We start from the raw sequence: 27,197 nt of genomic DNA on the forward strand, positions 1-27,197 counted from the left end.
TACAACTGGTGACAGTTCACAGCAGTTTACACTCGGCAAAGTTTCGTGTAAATTTTTTTTTTAAAAGTCAGACAAGAGTATTTATACTGTGTAAAAAAAATATGAGTCGGACAAGGGTCGGGAGTCCTGGCTCTTTAGTCGGGGCCAATTTGTCACTGACCGTTTTGACGCCGCACCCTATGGGGCAGAAGAAAAGGGCAGCCATTTAATTATTTAACTGTTAAAGTTATATTTGTACTTTTTTGTAATTAAATCATTTGAGGTTATTTTAATATAAGATGCATATAAATATTCAATTGCACTCAATTATGTTGTTTTCAATGCTTAATTTTTACCCCCTCCCCCCCCCCCCACCCCACGCTTTAAAAAAAAACCGTTTGTGTATGTTATTTGTAATTTAATAATTAGACTAGGTTTATTTGACCGAGTTTTCTTTTTAGAATATTTTTATTATAAGAGTAAGTGAGTGGTTGCGCAATGTCTGCATTCCAAATAACTTAAATAATAATTTTAAAAAAAAGTGTTAACGAACACTTTCAGAGTTTGGGTCAGCTTGACTTAGCCTATAGATTCTAGAACTAAATAGATCTAGATCTCTATGGCTTAAAGGCCTACCGGCCTACACAAGCAAGAACATTTTCAAGTTTGTTATTCGATCTGTTTTCTAGATAAAGATCTAGATTTACTTATAGATTCTATAGGTTTATTTTCATGCTAAAAATGTTTAACAAGTCTACATTTCTAGACCTACACGGGGTTCTAGATAGAAATCTATTATTGTAGGTGGTTTTTACTGGCATTTAGTTTTACCACTTGTGTGATAATTCATTATTTTTAGCATCAACACTCAAATCAAGAAAGAGACAACATATTAAAAACTGTGCATATTTAGGCCCAAGACTAGATCTACATAGATCTAGATCTAGGCCTGGTACATTATTTTAAAAATGACAAATTCAAACATCTTTCTTTGGAGTTATTCTCTGTACCCTCACATCCTTGTTTATTTGATGTGTTGACGGCGGTGGACCATCGTAGACTCACTGTGTGTGACTGCAGGCAGCAGAGGCGGAAGTTGTAAATTTGTCCTCTTCTTCGCCAGATGTGAGAGGCAGATGTGGTATTAAAACATTCGAAAAGGTAAGATTTAAAATACTATTCTTGATCTATATTATTAGGCCCTACTAGCAAACCGATGAACACAATTCTAGACTAAATGAGTGATCTCTAGATCTTGCCACCAATAAATCGGATTTAATTTGCATTACGAGTTGTAGTGGAATCTGAAGGACTTTCTTTCCTGTGTCAGTGGTGTGTTCTAAGTTCAATGTTGTGCACTGTCTGTAGGCTAGTCAGTGTTGTAGTGTGTCGATTGTGTTTTTTCGCAAATTGTCTTCAATGATTACAGTGTAGTGCAGTATATTGAAGTTAGATCTTAGAAATCTAGTGAGTATAATCTAATATTAATAAGATCTAGATCTAGATCTAGTAACTAAAAAAAAAAAAAGTAGGCCTACAATTATTAAAAATATTAGGGCCTAGGCCTACCTTCTGTAATTAAGTAATAATCACTGATCAGTGAATCAGTAGGCCTACAGACAGTGTAACTAATAACTAGAAACTTCAAACTAGATCTAGATTCTAGATCTAGAATCTAGATCTAGCCCTAGATCTAGATTTTCTAGATCTAGACTAGATCTAGGAAATCTATTTATATTTTATTAATTTTATAAGTAGTTAGTAGTAGTTAGTAATAGTAGTTAGTAGTAAGTTAAGATTACTAAGTTAAATAGTTTTGTAGTTATTACTATTAGTTAGTAGATAAGTAGACTAGTTAGTTAGATGAAGACAGTGCCACTTAGATCTAGATTCTAGACTAGATCTACTAGGTAGTGCAGGCTTGTCTTTATAGAGTCTATATAAATAATACTAGATTTTTTTTCTATAGGGCCTAGATCTATATTCCTATATTATTTAGCCATTTGGATCTGATTTACTTTAAGTAGTCTAAGTCTCCACGCAATCTTGCAGCTAAAGTTTTAGAAATCTGGATTGTGCCTAATAATAATACTAACAACCTAACAGTAACATTATTATTATACTTTAGACCTTATTAAGCACATCAAGTAAATAACTCTAGGTATCATAAACATGTATAAAAACACATGAAGGTGGAATAATGGCTTATTTCAATTTAAAAGTCCACTACTTTCATAACTCATTTTCTGAAATTTTAATTGAGTACGAGTAGCAACTACGACCAATTTAGTAAACTAGTAGGCCTAAACATTTTCCAGATATTTTTAGTTCCCTTCACTGTTCTCCATTCTTTAGGAAGGGTGACTGGGGACATGTAGACAGGCTACCGTGATAAAATGTTAATTGTTGTTATCAGCTGTTTCTAGTATTGATAAACTTGCAGATGTGTTTAACAAACAACATTCACTTTTTTTTACTTCACACGAGTTTATTTTAAAATATTTTATATAGATTTAAATGTTCTAAAAATACCAATTGTATTCTCTCATATTCTCTCGTTTTCTCTCATATTTGTTACCAGTTTATGAAGCCATGTGGTTAGCATCATCTTTTCCCTTTTGTGCCCAAGACACATTGGGCCGTCTTGTGGTTATTTCCCCTTAGAATTATTAATAAAACTCCAGAAGGGAAAACAATCATTTTTACTTTCTCGTATATACGTAGTATAGAGAAAGTATTGTAATCGTGCAAAAAAAAAAATCGAGATTTTTACAAATCTCGACGTTTTACACCTCACTCATACGGAAAAACATAATTTTGCAATCTTGTCCATATGTCTGTGTGTGTGTGTGTGTCTGTGTGTGTGTCCGTGTGTAAACACGATAACTTGAGTACCGTTACAGCTAGGTTGATGAAATTTCATATATAAGTATTATATCAAAATCGTAGATCCGTATCAACTTTTGAGCGATTTCCGACAACCGGAAGTGGTACTTTTTCTACTTTGAATTTTTCAAAAGCCTATAACTTGAGTACCATTTCAGATAGATAAATGAAATTTCACATGTAAGTAAAAGATCTAATTCTCTACCTTCTGTTAAATTTTGAGTAATTTCCGTTGACCGGAAGTAGTAATTTACGCTACTTCCGATTTCTCAAAAAACTAATGTAAATTTATTAAGTACTAATACTATTGCGCACTATTATACACACCTTTATTAGGCGTTCGCTTGGTGCGAAATTGTTTTTTACTGAGATTCTATTCTATTTTTAAAAGTTTCAGTATTTAAAATGGATTAAAAATCATAACTATATCCCCAGTTACCATCCCCTGTTGTTTTATATAAGAATATTCGAGAAAGTTTAGGGGAGATCACTACCGGTTTATTATACAAATAAAAGTGCCCAAAAGACAACAAAAGAGCATTACGTTAATTTTTTTGGTGATACTGCTTCATTATAATAATATATTTTTTTTAAACCACTGACAACAGTTTACAGTTTTATGACTAATATTACTTAATAAAAGTTAATTATGGTTGTTTAAACTGTTACCAATTTTAGACTGCTGATATTTTTTTTAATCTGCTTCATTAAAAGTCGAAGCCTATATTTTGTCATTTTCCAGAGCAGAAATTTAGTTAGCATTAGAAATTTAATTACCGTAACTTAAGAGCAATTGGTAATATTTCTGCAGTGTTGACATAGCAGACTTAGCTTAATTACCTGGCTAATTAACACAGCATTATTGTCAATTATGTGCACAACTGATCTAAATTTTCACTGGCTAATTACACATTAATTAAAAGTTTTCTGCTGCTTGCATAAACCAGTGTGAGTCACTGCTCTGTTTTGTGTCTGGGTGTCAGATGTGTTAAAAGCTGGCTGGCTGTGAAATAAGGGTGTGTTGTAGTACATGACAGATATACTGGAACCCTTGTTATAGTGATGTCTAGGTAAACTTGAACCCTTTTTATTGTGATGCATAGATATACTTGAACCCTTGTTACATTGATACCTAGATTTACCGGAACCCTTGTTATGTATAGTGATATATCTAAGTGACCTCTATTGACAGTGACATACATTTCATTGTCACCACTCTTGAATAGTGACATCATTGTCACCACTCTTGAATAGTGACCTCATTGTCACCACTATTAAATAGTGACCTCATTGTCACCACTCTTGAATTATGACATCATTTTCACCACTATTGAATAGTGACATTCTTAAGGTGATATATCACCAGTTAATGTGTTGTGTCACTATAGTGAGCAGTGTCACCATTTACTCCAGACCTGATTAGTCACCAGACACCCACTGTCTTATAAAAAATTCCACACGAAAAACAAAACCACCAAAGATAGGTACACCACCAGTTCATTGGTATTGATCTGATTCAATTGATTAGTACTCGATATGTACACAGCATGCTCCGGGTACAAAGTCCACCAAGTCGAGGTCAGTAGTGTGTGGGGGAGGGACATTAGGTATGTGACCCTTGCTATCACGTGTCGGGTCGCGAATAGATGCATGTCGGTGATTACCGACGGCCCGTGGTCACACGGTAATTGGACGGTGTTGTGGGTGCAGCAGATGCTTTACCACACTTGAGAAAACTGTTGACGGTACTGTGTTATCACTGACTAAGTAGGTCAGGAGTTTTGACTCAGTGTCCTACCGTGTGATGGTGACTCACGCGCCCAACGCAGTGTAGGGTTTTTTCTTGGGCTAATTTTATACCGATGTTTGGGTTTTCTTGGGCTAATTTTATACCGATGTTTGTTTTTTTTTGGGCTAATTTTATACCGATGTTTGTGTGTGTTTTTTTGGGCTAATTTTATACGGTTTTCTAGGGCTAATTGTATACCGATGTTTGGTTTTTCGTGGGCTAATTTTATAGTATACACGTTGTTGTTTTTTTCATTGGGCTAATTTTATACCGATGTTTGTTTTTTTTTTGGACTAATTAGGCACATCGTTATGTTAAAAAATGTAGTGTAGCATGCATTGTAGCATGACATTTCAATGTGTTTTTGTAACTTAAGTTGTTTTACCTTGGGCTAATTTTAAGCTTTGTTAACCTGTGACAATGTTCGATTTTTCCTAGACTTATTATACTTTTTGTCTGTCCACATATAACAATTATATGTTTTTCCTGAGTCAACTTTGAAACACTGTCTCTGTCTGAGCTAATACGTAATGTTTGTCCACTATTTGAGACTACGGCATGCTTTGTCTCACTAGGCTAACGTTTATAGTGTTACGTTTTAGCGTAAGAATTTTGTGACCTAAGACTTTTGTCTTCCCCAGAGTTGCCCCTATGCCTGACCTAAGACTTTTGTCTTCCCCAGAGTTGCCCCTATGCCTGACCTAAGACTTTTGTCTTCCCCAGAGTTGCCCCTATGCCTGACCTAAGACTAGCAGTGGTGACGTCGGAGGACCAGTCGCAGCCCACACAGTAAGTCAAACATATGTTGCTGTCGCTTTACTCTCTGTCTTTGGGTGGTTGGGAGAAGGGTGGCTGGTCATGACTGAAATACCGACATGACGTGTTCGGGCTCCGGTCATGACTGAAATACCGACATGACGTGTTCGGGCTCCGGTCATCACTGAAATACCGACATGACGTGGACTCCGGTCATGACTAAAATACCTACATGACGTGTTCGGGCTCCGGTCATCACTGAAATACCGACATGACGTGTTCGGGCTCCGGTCATGACTGAAATACCGACATGACGACACGTGGACTCCGGTCATGACTGAAATACCGACATGACATGTTCGGGCTCCGGTCATGACTGAAATACCGACATGACGACACGTGGACTCCGGTCATGACTGAAATACCGACATGACGTGTTCGGGCTCCGGTCATGACTGAAATACCGACATGACGACACGTGGACTCCGGTCATGACTGAAATACCGACATGACGTGTTCGGGCTCCGGTCATGACTGAAATACCTACATGACGTGTTCGGGCTACGGTCATGACTGAAATACCGACATGACGTGTTCGGGGTTATCTTTGTGTTCGTATCGCTACCCTGGCCCTTTTCCTAATCTTCATCTTTTTATTTCTTTGTTCCCATGAATCCATTTGGATTTTCTCCAGGTAATTCCAAATTAACTGAAACCCTTGTTATCGTGTTGCCAAAGTATACTAGTGCTTAAACCCTAACCTGTGTTATGGTGGCGCCTCAATATACCTGTAGTATACTAGTACTTAAACTCCAACCCAAAAAAGACATCGATAAGAAGAATAACTCCATATTATACCATTGAGCCAATCTAGTGCTATGTTAATCTGTAGCTCTGGTATTGTTATTTGTCCTTTTAAAACCCCATCAGAACTTCGGAAGAGGACATTAGTCTAGAACTTAAAAAAACAAACGTTTTAGTTAGGACTTGGAAAAACAGCCAACAGCTGCCTCATTAAAGCTCAAAGCAGAAGTCGCAGACAGGAAGTCGTGACACTCGTCTGATCGGTGGTTTCACCTTCGCCTGCTGGGTAATTGACTTGTCCGTTATGCTAATTTGTCCACTGGGGGGGAAGTTGAATCTTGCAGGAGAAACATTACCGACACCATCACCTCGTTACTTTAGCAGCCAGACCCCGCTTCATTATCTAGTCTTTGTTTCAGTTCGTTACTTAAACCATTCGTGTATGCGCTAACACACCATTTAGGAACGGCTTAACGGTCACCTTGCCGCCACTTGCTCCAAAACTGTCTATACATACACTCTTTACAACAACGACTTGTACATAATGTGTATGAAATGTATATATTATATATCACTGGGAAACGAATTATGGAAATTATAAGACGGGGTGTGTGGAAAAAAATGTGTTATAACATACCGTGTTTTAAAAAAAATCTTTTTAACTTTGTTTGCTTTACTTGTTCAATGCGTAAACACGTAGGGGAAATTAATTGGAACAGCGATGATTTCAGTTTTCCCGTATTTACAAGGATTAGATTAAAAACAAGAAGTATAACTTGGTTTTGTTTTCACAACTTACCTTTAATAAACACACATAAACGTACACAGCCACGCCCCCTTGATTTTAAATCTACATCCTGGATTACGTCCCCTTGTATGAAAAGTGTGTCTATAACCTTCCTTCTAGGCCTAACGGTAAACAATAACGTGTTTGTCTACCTTCTGGGTTGTGCCCCTTATCAACTTGCTAGCGGAATTCATTTGACAGGAAGGTTATTCTTTATTTCTTGGCTTACAATCGCCGATTCGCACACTTTTTAAAATATAATCATTGTAGTGTTTTTCCACATTTCTGATGTCCAGTGCTATACGTGTACATTGTGTAAGTTTGTATGATGTTAATAGCGTGTTGTTTTGTTAAGAGGTGTTAGATTTGTATTGAATAAATATTACGTTTATCAGTCGCAAAGCAAACGTGTTTCATGGTACAAGTGGTGGCCGGAAGTTTTATCTGAATGGGAGCGATGTTAATCTGGGCAGTGAATCTGATTGGTGGAAACTGGTCTAAACACGGCGGGCCAATGTAAATATGTCGCGGTCTGACGATAATTGGCTGCTGTCACCCCACCCCACCCCAACCTCACCATACTCCCACCACACCTAACACCCTCACCCAACCCCACTTCATGCAACCCTCAACCACCCCCACCACCCCCACCGCAACCTCCTCTTCCATCCCATTTAATCCCATCTTCTGCCTTAACCTCACCCTGCCCCCACTTCACTGAATACTCTCCACCCACCTTACTTAAACCCCTCACCCACCCCTTCTCACGTAACCCCCTCCTCCACCTTACCCAATTTCCTCTTCTCCCCCGACCTCCCCTTCTCCCCCAACCTCCCCCACCTCATACAGCCCACCACCTTCTCGCCCTACTCCCCAACCTGATTCACATGTTGCCTAATACTATCAGTATGGCACTACTCGCTGGCTGCTTCCACTAGTTTGTTTATACCTAGGTTCGATGTTGTCAAAATCTGGCACCAGTACCTTCAAATGTCACTGAGTGCATTACACGTGCGTGATCAGAGTGAGCAGTTAGTGATGGTTCAGCGTGCTAGTTCACCAGTGGCGGGGCGGTTCACTGGATGCTGTTGTAATCCCGGCAGTCGTCCCATACATCTTGGCCTGGTAACTTCCCCCCCCCCCCCCCCTCCTTTCTTATCTCGTGCTCCCCCTTTCTGGTCTCGTGCTCATGAATCACGTGTTAGAAGTGTTTCTCCTTTTCTCTTTTATATAAGGCATGGTGGTTGGTGATGTTACTGTAAATTTGAATTAGTTCCGTTATAACACGTTCCCGGCAAATATTGCACTGTTCCATGTTCTAATAATATTCAATTGTCCCATGTTCCCAACAAATATTCCATTGTTCCATGTTCCCCATAAATATTCCATTGTTCCATGTTCCCAACAAACGTCCTATTGTATCTAACCTAACCAGTTGGCCCATGTCCCGTGTGTGTCTGATGACCAGATAGGAGGTCAGCACATCAAGCTGGTAGGATGTGATAAGCAAATCACGGAACTCCGGCTTCTTTATAGCAAGGTTCTAAACTGGGTCTAGATATTTGAAGAAGTCTTACCGGTTCATAGTTTGTAGTCATGTCGTAACTTCTGTCGCACATATAACTGCAGCCATAACTTGTCACGCATATTTGCACTCTTAACTTGTCACCCCTGACTGCAGCCATATATCTTGTCGCACATAACTGCAGCCATATATCTTGCCGCACATGACTGCAGCCATATATCTTGTCGCACATGACTGCAGCCATATATCTTGTCAATACAAAACTGCAGCCATATATCTTGTCGCACATAACTGCAGCCATATCTTGTCGCACATAACTGCAGCCATATATCTTGTCAATACAAAACTGCAGCCATATATCTTGTCGCACATAACTGCAGCCATATCTTGTCGCACATAACTGCAGCCATATATCTTGTCGCACATAACTGCAGCCATATATCTTGTCATACATGACTGCACTCTTAACTTGTCACCCATGACTGCAGCCATATATCTTGTCACACATGACTGCAGCCATATACCTTGTCGCCCATGACTGCAGCCATATACCTTGTCGCCCATGACTGCAGCCATATATCTTGTCAATACAAAACTGCAGCCATATATCTTGTCACCCATGACTGCAGCCATATCTAAGTTGTCCGGTGCAGTCAGTTATCGATCCTCTAACCAGCAGAGATCAGACCAGGAGAGCTAAGAAAACAACGAACAATTACGCATGTAATCTCGCTCCCTTACACACCACGTCCTTCGATGGCTAAGTTCAAACCTTATCAGCACAACAAAACAAAAGCTTGTTTGTAGTAGTGATTGGTTCTCAATCAGACCTTATTGATTCGTGTTCAAATTCTACCAACATGGTCAGTTATTGCGCATGTCGTGAAGTAGTTGGTTCGAATGTTTGTTTTGACGAGTGATCTATTCTGGCCTGGCTATAAATAAACCTCCATAGGTCGCCGGGTCTTATCTGGTTGAACATAATCTCGTCTTTTTATCTTTCCGATAATGGTCTGTTCAACTTTGAAAAAATCCCAAGTGGATTATTGATCAGCGGGGACGATACGACGGCGTAAGTCGTTCAAACCACCTGAACCAGTGCTACTGGTGGTTGTCGTCAGGTAGCCAGTGTTTTAGCTAGACAGGTAGCTAGTGTTTTAGCTAGACAGGTAGCCAGTGTTTTAGCTAGTCAGGTAGCCAGTGTTTTAGCTAGACAGGTAGCCAGTGTTTTAGCTAGACAGGTAGCCAGTGTTTTAGCTAGACAGGTAGCCAGTGTTTTAGCTAGACAGGTAGCCAGTGTTTTAGCTAGACAGGTAGCCAGTGTTTTAGCTAGACAGGTAGCCATTGTTTTAGCTAGACAGGTAGCCAGTGCTTTAGCTAGACAGGTAGCCATTGTTTTAGCTAGACAGGTAGCCAGTGTTTTAGCTAGACAGGTAGCCATTGTTTTAGCTATACGTGTAGCCAATTAGGTAGGCAGTGTCTTAGCTAGTCAGGTAGCCAGTACTTTAGCTAGGCAGGTAGGCAATTTTTTGTTTAGACAGGTAGCCAGTGTTTTAACCAGTTAAGTAGCCCCATTAATGGGTATTGATAAAGTGATTTGAATTCAAGGGCTACTGGTCACGTGTTCCACCTGGAAGACTGGCTCGTGACTTTGTTTACATCAACGTCTTGTGGTCGCTGGAGCGTGGCACGGCCGGGTACTGGATTTAGCTGGCCCGGTGTGTCGCCCTGCCAGGTCTAACTGTCGTACCTCAGCAGACGTTCAGGTTACCGCAGTCAGAGGCTGACCGTGACGGTCACAGGAGTCACATTGTGTGTGGGGACACGGTGTGTAGGGAACAATGTGTGTAAGGATGGTGTGTGTCGGTAGAGAGGGATAGCAGCTGAGTTTCACGCTTGACCTAGTGCCACGATGAGCCAACCAAGGTACACATTTTTTTTTCTATCAACATACATACCCCACATTTTTTTCTACAGCGGCCTAGATACAAATCCTACATTTTTATCTCTATCAACCTACATGCATACCCCAAATTTTATCTACATCAGCTTACATACCCCACATTTTTACCTACATCAGCTTACATACCCCACATTTTTATCTACTTCAGCTTACATACCCCACATTTTTTACCTACATCAGCTTACTACATACCCCACATTTTTACCTACATCAGCTTACATACCCCACATTTTTACCTACATCAGCTTACATACCCCACATTTTTACCTACATCAGCTTACATACCCCACATTTTTATCTACATCAGCTTACATACCCCACATTTTTATCTACATCAGCTTACATACCCCACATTTTTATCTACATCAGCTTACATACCCCACATTTTTATCTACATCAGCTTACATACCCCACATTTTTACCTACATCAGCTTACATACCCCACATTTTTACCTACATCAGCTTACATACCCCACATTTTTACCTACATCAGCTTACATACCCCACATTTTTATCTACATCAGCTTACATACCCCACACCCCACATTTTTATCTACATCAGCTTACATACCCCACATTTTTACCCACATGAGCTTTACATACCCCACATTATTTTCTCACCTCAACGAACAGTGGGTCGAATCAATTTTTATGCTAGGGGTGCACTTTTTGGGCCCAGGGTCAACAGTTTACTGGCATATACACACAAAAAGCAAACGTCAGACTGCGCTACCCAACCCCCACTATTCACAACCCCTGGCCCGAGCTGCCCCAACCCCTCCCGCGGCTCCCCAACCGAGATCCCCAGTGACCCCACATTGCCCCCCCCCCCCCAGTGACCCCACATTGCCCCCACCCCACAATTTGACGCCTGGTGTCCTGTATCTTGAAATGATCAAGTCTGGTGCTGGCTATTGATTGGTCCACCCAGTGTATGCCCCCAAAACTTGGTTTTGACAATATGACATAGATATCTAGTCCTAAACAATAGCTCGTGGTATCCACCGTGTTTATGGCCGAGACGTGGTCAGCCTTTTATCTGGCTGTTTATTTTTACTAGCCTTGTCTGTTTGTAGTTTTAGTTGTTAGGTTTACTGGTATATTCCAACCACCACTGGTAGGTTTAGTTGGTAGGTTTAGTTGTTAGGTTTACTGGTATATTCCAACCACCGCTGGTAGGTTTAGTTGGTAGGTTTAGTTGTTAGGTTTACTGGTATATTCCAGCCACCACTGGTAGGTTTAGTTGGTAGGTTTAGTTGTTAGGTTTACTGGTATATTCCAACCACCGCTGGTAGGCTTAGTTGGTAGGTTTTACTGGTATATTCCAACCACCGCTGGTAGGTTTTACTATTATATTCCAACCTCGGCTGTTTATAAACAACGGGGCAAGTGTTTACGTGGGTAGAATTTCTTGTGCTGGGTCAGTGCCAAATCACAGATAGCGGTACCTTTGACCCGGTGGGCGGTTGTATGGGTGGTTGTATGGGTGGTTGTATGGGTGGTTGTATGGTTGGTTGTATGGGGTGCTTGTATGAGTGGTTGTATGGGGTGCTTGTATGGGTTGGTTGTATGGGTGGTTGTATGGGTTGGTTGTATGGGTTGGTTGTATGGGTTGGTTGTATGGGTGGTTGTATGGGTTGGTTGTATGGGTGGTTGTATGGGTTGGTTGTATGGGTTGGTTGTATGGGGTGCTTGTATGAGTGGTTGTATGGGTTGGTTGTATGGGTTGGTTGTATGGGTGGTTGTATGGGTGGTTGTATGGGTTGGTTGTATGGGGTGCTTGTATGGGGTGCTTGTATGGGTGGTTGTATGGGTTGGTTGTATGGGTTGGTTGTATGGGTTGGTTGTATGGGGTGCTTGTATGAGTGGTTGTATGGGTTGGTTGTATGGGTTGGTTGTATGGGGTGGTTGTATGGGGTGCTTGTATGGGTTGGTTGTATGGGTTGGTTGTATGGGGTGCTTGTATGGGTGGTTGTATGGGTTGGTTGTATGGGGTGCTTGTATGGGGTGCTTGTATGGGTTGGTTGTATGGGTTGGTTGTATGGTTGGTTGTATGGGGTGCTTGTATGAGTGGTTGTATGGGTTGGTTGTATGGGGTGCTTGTATGAGTGGTTGTATGAGTGGTTGTATGGGGTGCTTGTATGGGGTGGTTGTATGGGTTGGTTGTATGGGTGGTTGTATGGGTTGGTTGTATGGGGTGCTTGTATGAGTGGTTGTATGGGTTGGTTGTATGGGGTGCTTGTATGGGTTGGTTGTATGGGTTGGTTGTATGGGTTGGTTGTATGGGGTGCTTGTATGGGGTGCTTGTATGAGTGGTTGTATGGGTTGGTTGTATGGGTTGGTTGTATGAGTGGTTGTATGAGTGGTTGTATGGGTTGGTTGTATGAGCGGTTGTATGAGTGGTTGTATGGGTGGTTGTATGAGTGGTTGTATGGGGTGGTTGTATGAGTGGTTGTATGGGGTGGTTGTATGGGTGGTTGTATGAGTGGTTGTATGGGTGCTTGTATGGGTGGTTGTATGAGTGGTTGTATGGGGTGCTTGTATGAGTGGTTGTATGGGGTGGTTGTATGAGTGGTTGTATGGGTTGGTTGTATGGGTTGGTTGTATGGGTGGTTGTATGGGTTGGTTGTATGGGTTGGTTGTATGAGCGGTTGTATGGGTTGGTTGTATGGGTGGTTGTATGGGGTGCTTGTATGAGTGGTTGTATGAGTGGTTGTATGAGTGGTTGTATGAGTGGTTGTATGGGGTGCTTGTATGAGTGGTTGTATGAGTGGTTGTATGAGTGGTTGTATGAGTGGTTGTATGGGGTGCTTGTATGGGGTGCTTGTATGAGTGGTTGTATGAGTGGTTGTATGAGTGGTTGTATGGGTGGTTGTATGGGGTGCTTGTATGGGGTGCTTGTATGGGTGGTTGTATGAGGTGGTTGTATGGTTGGTTGTATGAGTGGTTGTATGAGTGGTTGTATGAGTGCTTGTATGAGTGGTTGTATGAGTGGTTGTATGGGTGCTTGTATGAGTGGTTGTATGAGTGGTTGTATGGGTGCTTGTATGAGTGGTTGTATGGGGTGCTTGTATGAGTGGTTGTATGAGTGGTTGTATGGGTGCTTGTATGAGTGGTTGTATGAGTGGTTGTATGGGTGGTTGTATGGGGTGCTTGTATGAGTGGTTGTATGGGGTGGTCGTATGGGGTGGTTATATGGGTTGGTTGTATGGGTGCTTGTTGAGACGGTTTATAGTGGTATTACTTTGATCTAGTCTAGTTGCCGATAGATTAACGGTTATTATAAGATTATGATACTTCGGTGTCTAGTCAACTATCGGTATTTAGTCCAACTTTTCTTAGTGATGTCCAAAAGAAATGTTTGGTAGACTGTCGGTATCTAGTCCAGCTTCTCTTAGTGATGTCCTTATGTGGTCGACTGTCGGTATTTAGTCCAGCTTCTTGCTGTGTTACGTTAGCTTGAAGGTCGCAGCGACCCTTGCATGCGTAAATCGTAATTAGCTGTGTTAATTATTAATTAGTCTGTTTGATCTTTATTCCATACGCTAGACTTTGATGTCTGGGATTTCTTTTTAGTTTGTTTCCAATTTTACTTGATGTGGTGTTAAAAGATGAACTGCTCCGTAGTCCTGCAACACACCACAACACGTGCTACATAACCCTGCTCCAGATCCTTAGTCCTGCTCCTGCTCAATAGCCCCTGCTCCGGATACATAGTCCTGCTCCTGCCACATAGTCCTGCTCCTGCTACATAGTCCTGCTCCTGCTCCATAGTCCTGCTCCTGCTCCATAGCTCTGCTCCATAGTCCTGCTCCATAGACCCTGCTCCATAGCCCTGCTCCATAGTCCTGCTCCTGGTACATAGCCCTGCCTCAACAAATGGAACGGTCTATAGCACGATAGAGTGAAGATCGTGTCTAATTTGTGTGGGGTGTAAGCTTGTGTTAGAGGCGTGGAACAACTCGTATTTGTGGGTGGGGCTTGGAGAGGTTTTGGTTTTTTTATACCAGGGGTAGGGGTGAAGACCGACTCAAATGACATGACGTCATCGGAACAGTCTCGTGCACTAGATTGTCGACTATGGAACCCTCTCCATCACCACCCAGCGTGAGTAAAAAAAAAGATTAGTTCTCACACCAGCATAGCCGGTGGTGGAGGCTGATATTAACACTTGTAAATAATGCAGCAACATGACGCCACTCCACTCCACGCTGCAAGATCATCAAATGTCACCGGATGACCGAATGTCACAGGATGGCCATATGGCGCAAGTGGCTAGGTGTTACAAGATAGCCAAATGTCACAAGATGGCCTAATGTCACAAGATGGCCAAATGTCACAAAAGAGCCAAATATCACAAAAGAGCCAAATGTCACAAAAGAGCCATATGTCACAAAAGAGCCATATGTCACAAAATAGCCACACGTCAAGTGTTTGAAACAAAGATGGGATAGACACAATGTAATAAAAATCTCTGGTCGCTGCTGACAACAGCGTACAGTTATAGATCACAGATGTTGTACTGTGTGAGTCAGGTACAGTTGTGTTGTCGTAACAAAAAAATAGACAATATTTAACATGAGATGTCGTCCATGAATGGCGCACCAAGCTCTAGCCACACCTACTCTCCGTGATAAAACTATTATAACCATCATCTTCTTGAAAATCTGAAATACAATTAACGTGATATTTTAAGATCCCCTCCCCCTACCCTACTCCACACCCCAACCTACGTAGCACATTATTGTTTTAAGTTGGCTGACAACATCACAACATGCGTGGTGTTTGATATACATGACTGACAACATCACAACATGCGTGGTGTTTGATATACATGACTGACAAGATGCGTGGTGTTTGATATACATGGCTGACAAGATGCGTGATGTTTGACCTACATGACTGACAAGATGCGTTGTGTTTGACTTACATGACTGACAAGATGCGTGGTGTTTGACTTACATGACTGACAAGATGCGTGGTGTTTGACCTACATGACTGACAAGATGCGTGGTGTTTGACCTACATGACTGACAAGATGCGTGGTGTTTGACTTACATGACTGACAAGATGCGTGGTGTTTGACCTACATGACTGACAAGATGCGTGGTGTTTGACCTACATGACTGACAAGATGCGTGGTGTTTGATATACATCACTGACAACATCACACCATGCGTGGTGTTTGACCTACATGACTGACAAGATGCGTGGTGTTTGACCTACATGACTGACAAGAATATGCGTGGTGTTTGACCTACATGACTGACAACAAAGCTAGCCTGACATACAAATGGTCAGCTGCATTGACCAGCACCCTGAAAGATCGCTAGAGCTTATATCTAATCAGCCAACCGGTGGAGCTATTTGCTCGAATGACGCCACCTCCCCACCCCTCCCCTGGCATCACATAGATTGCCTGTTACTTATATTGATAGATCTCTCGCCGTGGGCTAATTCTAGTCGGGAACCAAATGTTACATCACTTGATTGTCAATGCGTGCCGAACTTACAGCCGCTACTCGTTTAAAGCCGTTACACACTTCATTCCAAGCCGTTACACACAACACACCAAACCATACACAGAACACACCAAGCCGTTACACACAACACACCAAGCCGTTACACACAACACACCAAGTCGTTACACACAACACACCAAGCCGGTACACACAACACACCAAGCCCTTACACACAACACACCAAGCCCTTACACACAACACACCAAGCCCTTACACACAACACACCAAACTATCACACACAACACACCAAGCCCCTACACAGAACACACCAAGCCCTTACACACAACACACCAAGCCCTTACACACAACACACCAAGCCCTTACACACAACACACCAAGCCCTTACACACACCAAGCCCTTACACACAACACACCAAACTATCACACACAACACACCAAGCCCTTACACACAACACACCAAGCCCTTACACACAACACACCAAGCCCTTACACACAACACACCAAGCCGTTACACACAACACACCAAACTATCACACACAACACACCAAGCCCTTACACAGCGCAGTACTAGGACCTCACTTAGCTGTCACCTAGTAAGCTGTCACCAACTTGTGACGCTGCTGACAGATTCAATTGGGATGGTATTTAATGATCACACCTGTTAACTGAATTCCTTCTCATTGTTATCGGAAATATCGATCAGTTTAAATAGGTTGTTTTTTATTTTGTTCTTTAAGATAGGACAGCTTGTTGATTGAATGTTCTGAACTACTGTAATATCTACATATACCGTTCTCCACACGGATCCACCACACCAACCTCACCAGGCCAATCTCACCTGACGGTCCACGGGGCAGGTGAAGTAGAGTTCACCTGTTTCAATGAGCACGCCATATGAAGGTATGGTGTGGTCAGCACTATGTCCAGTCCCCTTTACTTTCCCTAACGTGGGTCTGGTACTCATTAGAGCTGGGTGGACTTAAGGGATACGAACCCGGGATTCGAACTCGTGAATTTTCGTCACCACATCGTCTCACCACCAGTAGCTGTCTTTCCATAGCTGGCATTGTCTGACAGGACAGTCGCTGTCTGTCCAAGCCTTGCCTACACCCAAAGAAAACAGTGTACTTGTCCCACCGTAATGCCAGGAGATACAATCTTGAGACTGATCTATGATGACGCAATCAAGTCACGGTGTATCGCCTTATCTTATCAGGTGGGCTAGGTGCTGGTTTTCAAATGCCGCGCCACCGATGGCTGATTGTAAATTGTAACCCAGCACTTTCTACACACGCTCATAAAAAATTGATGCAGGTACCTCTAACTCTAAGCCAACTTAGATTGGCATTCACTTGTTTGTGGTTTTGTTATGGCATTCGCTTTTTTGTGTGGTTTTGTTATGGTGTCCATGACGAAATCACATACAGATTTCACATAACTTGTTGTATGTGTACTTTTTGCTTGTATGGGTCTATCGTTATCACTGTTGACGCTATCAGTGAACATTCAGTGAGCTGTTTTCTTGGCTTATCTGTTGATCCAATATTGTCGCTCACTCCCAGCCAATCAGAGACAAGGTTCTATAGCAGGTGGGCACCCTGTGTTGACTGTTTGTTTAACTTCCTGTGGGCGAAACTTTGATTTTTAAACTGTTGATTTTCAACCCTCGATGAACTGCCATGCCGCTGACTCAGTCTTGGTTGACTTGTAATGCTGTTGGTGCCGTCATTGTTGCACCTATCGATGTGGTGTATTGACTGCTCGTCTGCCGCTTATGTAAACAACTCCTGCTACGACAGCGGTGTCGAACCTCACGACCACGGGAGCGGCACTGTTACACCTATCGCGGTTCGCCGGTGGCCGTCACGGTTCGTTGAACACCGTCGCCTGGTGACCTCTCCCCCCTTGAACTTTCCCCACCGGTCGGTATTCGGTCGTCTGTGTCTGAACGGCTCCCTCATACGACAGCGTGCTAGACATGGCCTGCACAGCATACACCAACATAGACTAGCGGTATCTGCTACATAGACCAGTCGTACCTGTTCCTGATCACCGACCTAATTGATACGGCTGTGCTATCTATCTGACCCGTGTTGCCGTGTGTTGTGGTCAGGATGACGGAGAAGGCGGGACCAGCGGCTGGGACGTAAGTAGAGTTGTTTCAATTAGCCAATCTATCGATCCAGATCTCGTCTCGTGGTTAACGTTAGCGATGTTACCGCTGGCAGGTTAATGGCTGGGTTATAGACAACCCACACACAATCTGGTGCGGGCAGGTGTGTGTGGGGGATGTGTAGTCACTATCTACACACATGCTCAGTTAAATATTTAGACGTTACTGGGTTCATTTCGATTAGAAGTACCCATATATCTATTTTGAGGAGTACTGAGTTACGATAACGATTTGTTCTGTTAAATTAAGCGTACGGCTTAGTCAACAGGGTTAGGTTTGCAGCTAAATTTAATGTATCTGTGATTCGATTTATTCGGACTCGTAGACCTGACTAGTGACAAAAAGCCGTGGTTGTCTCTCTGAAGACTGCCCCACCCCGCATCTACAGCTCCCCATCTTGTCCCACACAACTCTGAACTTGTTGGCAACCCAACATCCGGTTGTCACACTACCCCCCCCCCCCTCCCACCTCACCTAACATGCTCTTTGCCTCACCCGATAAGCCATCCCCTCCTCCACCACCTCCCCTACCTCCCTCCCTCACTCACATTCCTGCTACAGCTAATCAGGTGACTTAAAGAATGTCTGTCAGTCCGTACACCAATTTTTGTTTATGCTCGTTACCATGGCTACAGACAACAAACTAAAGCAAAGACTTCTCTGGTCCAGGTCCTACCATAACAGGTCAGGTCATGAAACGAGGTCATGAATCAAGGTCACACCCAGCTGACTTTAGAATTATTTTTTATTTTGTTCAAGACCCCCCCCCCCTCACGGTTAGAGTAAGCTGATCGTCACCTCACTTTGACTTGTCGCTCACATAAATAATTCAAGTGCTGTGTTCGGTCACATTGACGGCCAACACTTGAGATTTCAAGCTGGAGTTTTTTTTTTGTGGTTTTGGTATGGCTGCTGTTTCTTCTTGCAAGACCCATCTGTCCAACTACACTGGTTTAGTATACACCACATCACCATATATTACCATTTTTATTGCGCAGTTAGACGGCATGCATGTTTTGTAACAGTGAAGCAACCCCCCTCCCCCTTCCAGACAGATTTAGCTCTTAACCTTTTTAAAAAAAATCGAACTTGCTTTGATATTTAAATAAAAAGTTCAAATTTTTTGTTACGATGACAATGTGAACAAATAAAATGTTAAAATTTTTTTTTTGTCAGCTGTCGGATCTAACGTGACGAGATGGATTCAGAACAGTAATTGGCTTAATTAGTAGTGTCATCAGCTGTTTCTTTCACATTTTCTTCGGGGGGTGGGTGGGGGCACTGGAAACTTTCAGGGTAGGGGTCGACAACAGCTACACTAAAGTATATATTTATATATATAAATTCTATTTGGTTTGTGGGATGCGAGTTCCCCCCCCCCCCCCCCCCCCCCCCCACCCCCGCAGAGATGCTTGAACGAAATTCTGGTTATAAATCACGTCATTTTTCTTTTCTGTTACAATTTGATTTTATGAAAACTGGACCCCTTTCTGAATGTAACCTCAGTCCACCCCCCTAATATGTGCTCCTCTATCACGCCAACATAGATCTAGAACAAAAGAGCCTCCATTCCATCGTAACATTGATGGTCCAGCCAATAGGAGCATGGCTTACAAATGACGCCAGTAAATTATTCATGGAGTGGCTGCCACGCTTGTCCGCTGGTGTAAAGAAAGGTTGCCGATGTTTTCTCCCCAACATCATCTCTGTCATCCGCCCTTTTTTTTTAGGCAAACTTCTTCGCTGAAAGCTTGTCCATAACTCTACATTGGTTTCTTTCAGACATTTTTCTCGAAAAGGATGGGGGGGGGGGGGGGGTGCAGAAACTGGTAAAATGATATATTTATAAATTAAATATTTTTTCCTTTTTTTTTGTGTGTGGGGGGGGGGGGGCAATGCCCCCTCCCCCCAGCGCCCGTAGAGATGCCTAAAAGGAAGAGTGATCTCTACTGAAAGCTGTTTCCAATTTCCATTCTGAGATGAATTTGTGTGTGTATCTCGACGGGACATGGTTTCTAAATGTTTTGGGACTCCCGTTCTGTATGGTAATCAAGTCTCTGTTGGCTGGCTCTGTGGGAAGTGGTTTTTAGTCGCCGGCCTTTCTAACTAGAGATTTACTGTTTGATGGGTGGGGGTCTTGGGGGGTGTGGGGGGGGGGGTCTTTGGGTGGGGAGGGTGTGGCGCCTAATGTTTGATGTGGGGGTCTTGGGATGGGGAGGTTGTGGCGCCAAAGGTTTGATGTGGGGGTCTTGGGGTGGGGAGGGTGTGGCGCCTAATGTTTGATGTGGGGGTCTTTGGGGGGTGGTCTTTGGGTGGGGAGGGTGTGGCGCCTAATGTTTGATGTGGGGGTCTTGGGGTGGGGAGGGTGTGGCGCCTAATGTTTGATGTGGGTGTCTTGGGGGGGGGTGCCAATGTTTGGGGGGGGGGGGAGATGAGTGCCGCTTAATGTTGGTCAGATTTCGGGTATTCGGATGGGTTGGGTATCAGTTTAACGTTACCGTTGCTGATATAAGCGACACCGTGGAGCGGCATGGCCAAGTGCTAGAGCGCAGTTGTCAACACGTTAGTCAGCGTGGAAAACACGAACGTTTCTTGGAACAACTACGTTTGGGGCGCTTTGTGTGACGGCCACCTTTACTTACCTGCTATCGATTTTACCATAGTGAGACTAACATCAACACATGCCTTTGTTAGCGCGATCTCTCATACTGTTGGGTACGGGTTGAGTGTGGCCTTATGCCAACATTGCCTAATCCTACTGGCACTCAAGAAAACAGTCCTTCACCTGCTATATAGTCCCCCTCCCACCCGTTAAACAGCCCCCCTCCCCCCCGTGTCCCTCCACCCGCTAGTCTTCCTACCCGTAGTCCCCTCCTCCCTTCCCACCTGTTGTAGAGTCCGCTCCCCCCCGTCCCCCCCACCCGCCCTTGTGCTAAAATGAACGTGTCTTTCCAGATTTTCTGCCGATCGATACTTGATTGATATCTGTAAACCACGTGACACTATCGATTGGTTATTTTCAATCTGCAGCTAATTTGGTCGTGAAGTAATTCGGTTAAGATTTCAGGTGTAACGGCCCTACACGTATAATCAAGTTTTACTGGTGTAACGGTCCCTACACACATAGTCAGGTTCCAACAAGTTAGACCGTAATCAGGTTTTTAAATACCAGCAGCATCGGTTTTGTTTGGTGACGTCTTGAGGTAGCCAAATGTCTTTTTTTTGGGGGACAAGCTCTAGGCGCCCTCCTCCGGTACAGCCATCCCAACTCGATTATATGAAACTATTTAAAATGTCAGAGAGACACCCCCCCCCCCCCACCCACTGTCAAGGCTGTAGGAGAACTGAACAGCTTTAAGCTGGTAGAGCACACATCGCGGTATGTATGTATGACACCTTATACTTACAGCTCAGTCGCAGTACTATCCCCCCTCCCCACCCAGCACTTTAAGATAACCCCAATATATCAATGGCCGTACTTTTGTAATGTAAATACAATTCCATTGATGTGTTTATACTCGCGCACGATAATTGTTAGCGTATCACAGCCCCCACGCTTATTTTTTTAATCTATTATTCTTTGACCCGTTTTTGTGTTTATTTTTTGTTGATTTATCGGAGGCTTTTTGTTTATCAATGATCATTTAATGAAACAGTCGAGCTGTATGTTACATAACGAGATTAGAAAGTTTTAAGTTTTTTGGTTATTAGAGCAACCGCACATCTCTCAGCAGACGGCTCGGTGTGTCCCGATTCAGTTATCGAAGGGAAATTAAAATTTGCCGGCGAGCAGGGCTAGAGAAATGAGATGATGTAACTAGATCTAGTGGCCACTTGAACCTCCCCTGTAAGACCGTTGGTGCAGTTTTTGGTATTGATTTTCTGTTAGTCGTGTCATGAAGCCCTCCGGTTGTACAGGTCTGTCTTGTTTTTATCCCCGTGTCCAGTTAGTACCTTCACACACAGCTGTTGATATTAGCACTACAATACCTGATGTGCTGTCGTGTGTGCTACAATTCAATGCTTTGTTGGATTATGTTAATTCATTTCAAGGATGCAAATTGTGCCAGTACTTGATTAATTAATTCATAATTATATCAAATTTCTGTTTTAAATAGTAGATTTAGTCAGACCCTTTTAGCTGAGTTAGTGTAGATTTAAAATATTATCAGCTGCACTATGTATTTTTGTGTGTGTGTGTAAAAGACAATCTATTTTAAACTTTCTAAGAAGTTTAATCAACATTATGATTTAATGCTAACACTGTCTATTTCCAGGCTAAAAAACGCACATGCCTTCTGCCCCTGCCCCCAGCTGACAGCCTACTGGACCCCACCCCCGTCCTGGCCTCGTCGAATCTGCTGCTGTGAAACCTTATCAAAGATGTCTTTTCTAGGGCTGAGTGTGTTCCGGGACGCCAAGACGACCTGCATCTTTGTGGGGCTCATCCTGATCACCTACTACTTCATCATGGACATCATCCTCTTCATGAGGTTCAGGAACGTCGACATTGTAGCCGACTCCAAGCCCGGGGCGCCAGACGAACTCTACTCCCCCTTCACACACTTGTCTGTCAAGGCTTTGATGAATGACCACACCAGCCAGTACATCATCAGCCCCAGCGCCGAGTACTTCGACACCCTGACGCAGTTCTCAACCCGCTTCAGCTTCATCACCCCCAACATCATCTCCTTCACCCACCTCTTCCTGGGGCTCCTGTCTGGGAAGTTTGTGGCCTCAGAGAACCTGCATGACCGCAGGGTGGGCGTGGTCATCTTCCAGATCAGGTCCTGGCTGGACGCCTTTGATGGCGTGGTCTTCCGTTCTCAGTCCGGCACCCACCTACAGTTCCAGTCAGTGCGTGCCACTACAGGATATTACGTGGACACTACGTGCGACGCACTAGGGGGTGTGTTCCTGTGTTTTGGGATTTTATTCTACTTATGGAAGCGGTTTGACCCCGTCAAGCAGGACCTGCCGACCTGGAGTAAAGCGCAGGAGGCAGCGTCCAAGACTGGGCTAGTGTCCAACGGCCATAGCGTGGCCCCCAGGGAAACGTACAGTATAAAGTACCTGTTCTGGAAAGTGTTCTGTTACGGCCTGTGTCTGGCCTGTGCTGGCAAGTTCTGGGACTTGGTTGTGGGGGATTTCAAGGAGATCTTCCAGACACCATTGAAGGATCCTAAAATGTCTGTAAGTTTAAAGGGAATGCTGGAAATTTAAAAAAACAATTTGAGCCCTTTTAACTTTAAATAGTTGTTTTAAATTTTTTTAAATGAAAGAGCTTTCAGCTCAGTTTAAAAGCTATTGCAGATAATTGATAATCACCATCTTTTCCCGTTTGTGCCCAAGACACATGGGCAGATGAAGTAGAGTTCATCTGTTTCAATGACCGCTGCATACAAAGGGATAATGGGGTCATCACTATGCCCAGCCATCTGTTTCCCTTCCATGAGTTAGGTAGCCATCGGAGCTGTATGGACTCAAGGACGTTCTAATGATTTTGAACCTGGATTTTTCAACTTGAGACTATCGATAGCTAAGCCATGCCTATTATTAATTAATAATACACTTAACACTCATCAAACATTCAATTGAATACATTAATTTTAATTTCTTAAATGTCTTCCATGAGTGTAGTACTTGTACACATTTAAACTGTTAATCAACAATTTTATATCTTAAACAAAGTAAGTTATTAATAAATTAATGAATTACAAAGGAATGTATTCTATTAGAAATGTTGGTCAGTATTTGTAGACTCGTACTATATTACTGAGCAAAAACAGTTTTGGCATGAAAATTCGACCTGTGCGATATTACTTAACAGACACATCAGACACATTTAGTTGATGTATTGGTGAGCTAATCAACATACACACAATAATCAAATTTTATTGATGTATTGGAGAGCTAATCAACATACACACAATAATCAAATTTTGTTGATGTATTGGTGAGCTAATCAACATACACACAATAACACTTGCTTTCAATTTCAGATGTTGCAATTTGAACTTTGTCACTCAACAACTACAGTTGTGCTGTTTTATTTATGGAGGATTCTAGAAGGACAAGCGCTGCTACAGTATATACTCATTCCCATCATTATAGATAAGATATGGGTACGTCTTTGAACTTTTTTTTCTTCATTTGTGAAGAATCAGCTGATAAACTTGTGGCCTTGTTTATTTTCTCATTGTAGTTATAAGTACACTAGTGACATTTTTTAATCTAATCACGTTTTTGATTATAAAACACTGTGCTATATTTGAATACTTTAATGGCGCAATACATTTCTAAAAACACATTTTATTTATAGTAAAAAATAATTTTTGTTCCTCTCTACTCAGACAGGTCACTAGAAGAGTATGGGAATCTGTGTTTTAAGTTAATTTCAGTTTTCTGTTGTTTTAAAGTTCATATGCTGTCTACATTTTGTAGATACTGATTACATTTTGTGAATTTTTTCTACATTTTGTGGACACTGTCTACATTTTGTGGACACTGTCTACATTTAGTGGACACTGTCTACATTTTGTCCAAAGTTTTAATTTTCTTTGGTTTTTGAATAAATTGAAAGTTACAGTATTTAAAAAATAAACTGTCAATGTACCAACTTAAAATTGTTCAAAATAAGAGACATCTTTTTGTTAAGTCATCACTTAAAAAACTATTGTGATAGATTGATTAACCCACATATTGATAACATTACAATAAAATATGTTCACACCTGCAACAAAAGGTGCATTATAATGTAGTTTAAAAAAAAAAAACACGAGTATGTTACACAAAAGTAAGAAATATTTTTATTGCTTGGTCATAATTCTTATCTATTAATAAGAGACCTGTTGCTAAAATTATGAACAAAAAAACAAGTAGCTTTATAGACCAACAAACAGTTAGAAATATCAGTGTATTATTGTATAGTCGGTTCTTTTAAAAAAAAGCTTGTTTTAATGTGTTAGTAATTAAAATTGTGTTTGTTTGTGCAGGAGTTTTTAAACTACACCCAGTATATTCTCCTGTCAGTGATAGTTGGTCTCTACATCGTCAGCTTGCTCTACATTAGACACGTGAGTAATGGCACATTCAAACATGCTGTTCTATGTTCTGCTTCTGTCACTTTCTCCTGTTGTATCACTTTCAACTGTTGTGTCACTTTCAACTGTTGTGTCACTTTCTCCTGTTGTGTCACTTTCTCCTGTTGTATCACTTTCTCCTGTTGTATCACTTTGTCCTGTTGTATCACTTTGTCCTGTTGTATCACTTTCTCCTGTTGTATCACTTTCTCCTGTTGTATCACTTTCTCCTGTTGTATCACTTTCTCCTGTTGTATCACTTTCAACTGTTGTATCACTTTCAACTGTTGTATCACTTTCAACTGTTGTATCACTTTCTCCTGTTGTATCACTTTCTGTTGTATCACTTTCTCCTGTTGTATCACTTTCTCCTGTTGTATCACTTTCTCCAATTGTATCACTTTCTCCAATTGTATCACTGTATGTAATTGTTCAGCGTGGCCCTTCCTGCACTGTTGAGCTGTGTAAAAAAAAAATCTAATGAAATTGTGTCTCCCATTTCAGCTGCGGACAGTTTTAAATCTCTGAACTGAGTTGTGCCTCAACACCACGCCTTACGGACTACCTGGTGAGTGGATATTTTTCACCTACTGCAGTGGACATTCAAATCTGGATACAGACACCATTGACGCCTAATCTGGTTACACCATCTTCCAACTCCTAGCTTGGAATGGCACTCCACCATGATAAAAACATTTTACCAGCTGCTACAGAAATTATTTCAAACATTTGTTCTAGGATTGTCTTACTCCAGTCTACAGTACAGGAAATGGAAAAAGAAAGAGTGGAAGCTTACAGATTCATAATATCATACCTTCACTGTTAAATGACTTTTTTGTTCTAGATGTTTTCCCTGAAGGGTGTGTTTGTTTTCAAAGATTTTGATGTTCCTGTAAGGAGCTTTAAACAAGATTTTCAGCTATGCTGAAGTGCTAAGTGAATGTGTTCCTATCATTGTGTGTAATGTAATCATTAAAATACCATGAGCCGTAGAGATGGAGGCCATTACTTGTAGAACATGTGTTGAAGTTGATTCCCTCCCTTATCCACTGTCATGTTTAGTTGAGTGACACCACCATCAGTTTTTTTTTATTTTTCTGGCAGGTCAAGTTTTTTTTTTCTGCTGTGTGTCTGAGTATGGTTAAACTATGGTTCAACATCTGCTGAGTCTTTAAACAATAGCTGGTCAGCTAAAAACAAAAATACTAGCTATAATTGACCTTTGACTTGATATCCCCGCCCCTATCTTTGAAATAAAAGCTGCATAATTGGTAGATAACTTAGCCAGGTGTTGTCTGGCATCATATAAATTAGCTGTAGTTTTACTGCCACTAATGTTGTCACATAAATTAGCTGTAGTTTTACTGCCACTAATGTTGTCACATAAATTAGCTGTAGTTTTACTGCCACTAATGGTGTCACATATATTAGCCGTAGTTTTACTGCCACTAATGGTGTCACATATATTAGCTGTAGTTTTACTGCCACTAATGGTGTCACATAAATTAGCTGTAGTTTTACTGCCACTAATAGTGTAAGAAGGCTTTGTCTTGTGCCAAAAGAAACATGAAACATCAGCATAATGTCCAGCTAATCTAGTTGAGTAAAGGAACTTAGTCATACCCTAGTGGTGGCTTGCTGCTTGTCTTGTGCTCAACAAAGTTGGAATCTGTTCAAAATATTTTTTTTTAAACTAAAATTTGTGCTAGTTTTATTAGGTTTTTATTTTTACCAGTGTTTCAAGGCTTCAATTTATCTCCTACAAAACTTAGACTGTTTTGTGTTCAGCAGTTCTAGCAGTCATTTTCTACTTAAGTTCAAGCTTTTTGCTGTCCTGTCTGCTGGTTACTTAGCAACAAGCTAATTATTGCGATGTTTGATGCATAATGTTTGGGGTTAAGAGTCTGATTATTTAAATCTTGTGTGTCTGATATTGAGTGTAAGTTTTGTGTGTGAAACTGAGTGCCTTA

General features: G+C 41.9%; 1 protein-coding gene across 4 annotated transcripts; it reads left to right on the forward strand.

The window, feature by feature from the left end:
- The first annotated feature begins 894 nt into the window (after positions 1 to 894).
- Positions 895 to 26,039, forward strand: LOC131935089 (ceramide phosphoethanolamine synthase). Of its 4 annotated transcripts, XM_059291391.1 has the most exons (6): positions 895 to 1,140; positions 5,378 to 5,443; positions 22,423 to 23,338; positions 24,148 to 24,270; positions 25,141 to 25,221; positions 25,732 to 26,039. In XM_059291391.1, the coding sequence occupies exons 2-6, from the start codon at positions 5,388 to 5,390 to the stop codon at positions 25,753 to 25,755; spliced, it is 1,200 nt and encodes a 399-aa protein (XP_059147374.1). In that variant the 5' UTR covers positions 895 to 1,140; positions 5,378 to 5,387; the 3' UTR covers positions 25,756 to 26,039. The 4 variants fall into 4 exon arrangements, with proteins under 4 accessions (XP_059147374.1, XP_059147376.1, XP_059147375.1 ...); XM_059291393.1 differs by lacking the exons at positions 895 to 1,140; positions 5,378 to 5,443 and adding an exon at positions 10,054 to 10,452; XM_059291392.1 differs by lacking the exons at positions 895 to 1,140; positions 5,378 to 5,443 and adding an exon at positions 17,816 to 18,118.
- The last annotated feature ends 1,158 nt before the right edge of the window (positions 26,040 to 27,197 follow it).

Source organism: Physella acuta, unplaced genomic scaffold (assembly GCF_028476545.2).
Source record: "Physella acuta isolate Inbredline_101_S28 unplaced genomic scaffold, ASM2847654v3 ptg000131l, whole genome shotgun sequence".
Lineage (NCBI taxonomy): Eukaryota > Metazoa > Mollusca > Gastropoda > Physidae > Physella > Physella acuta.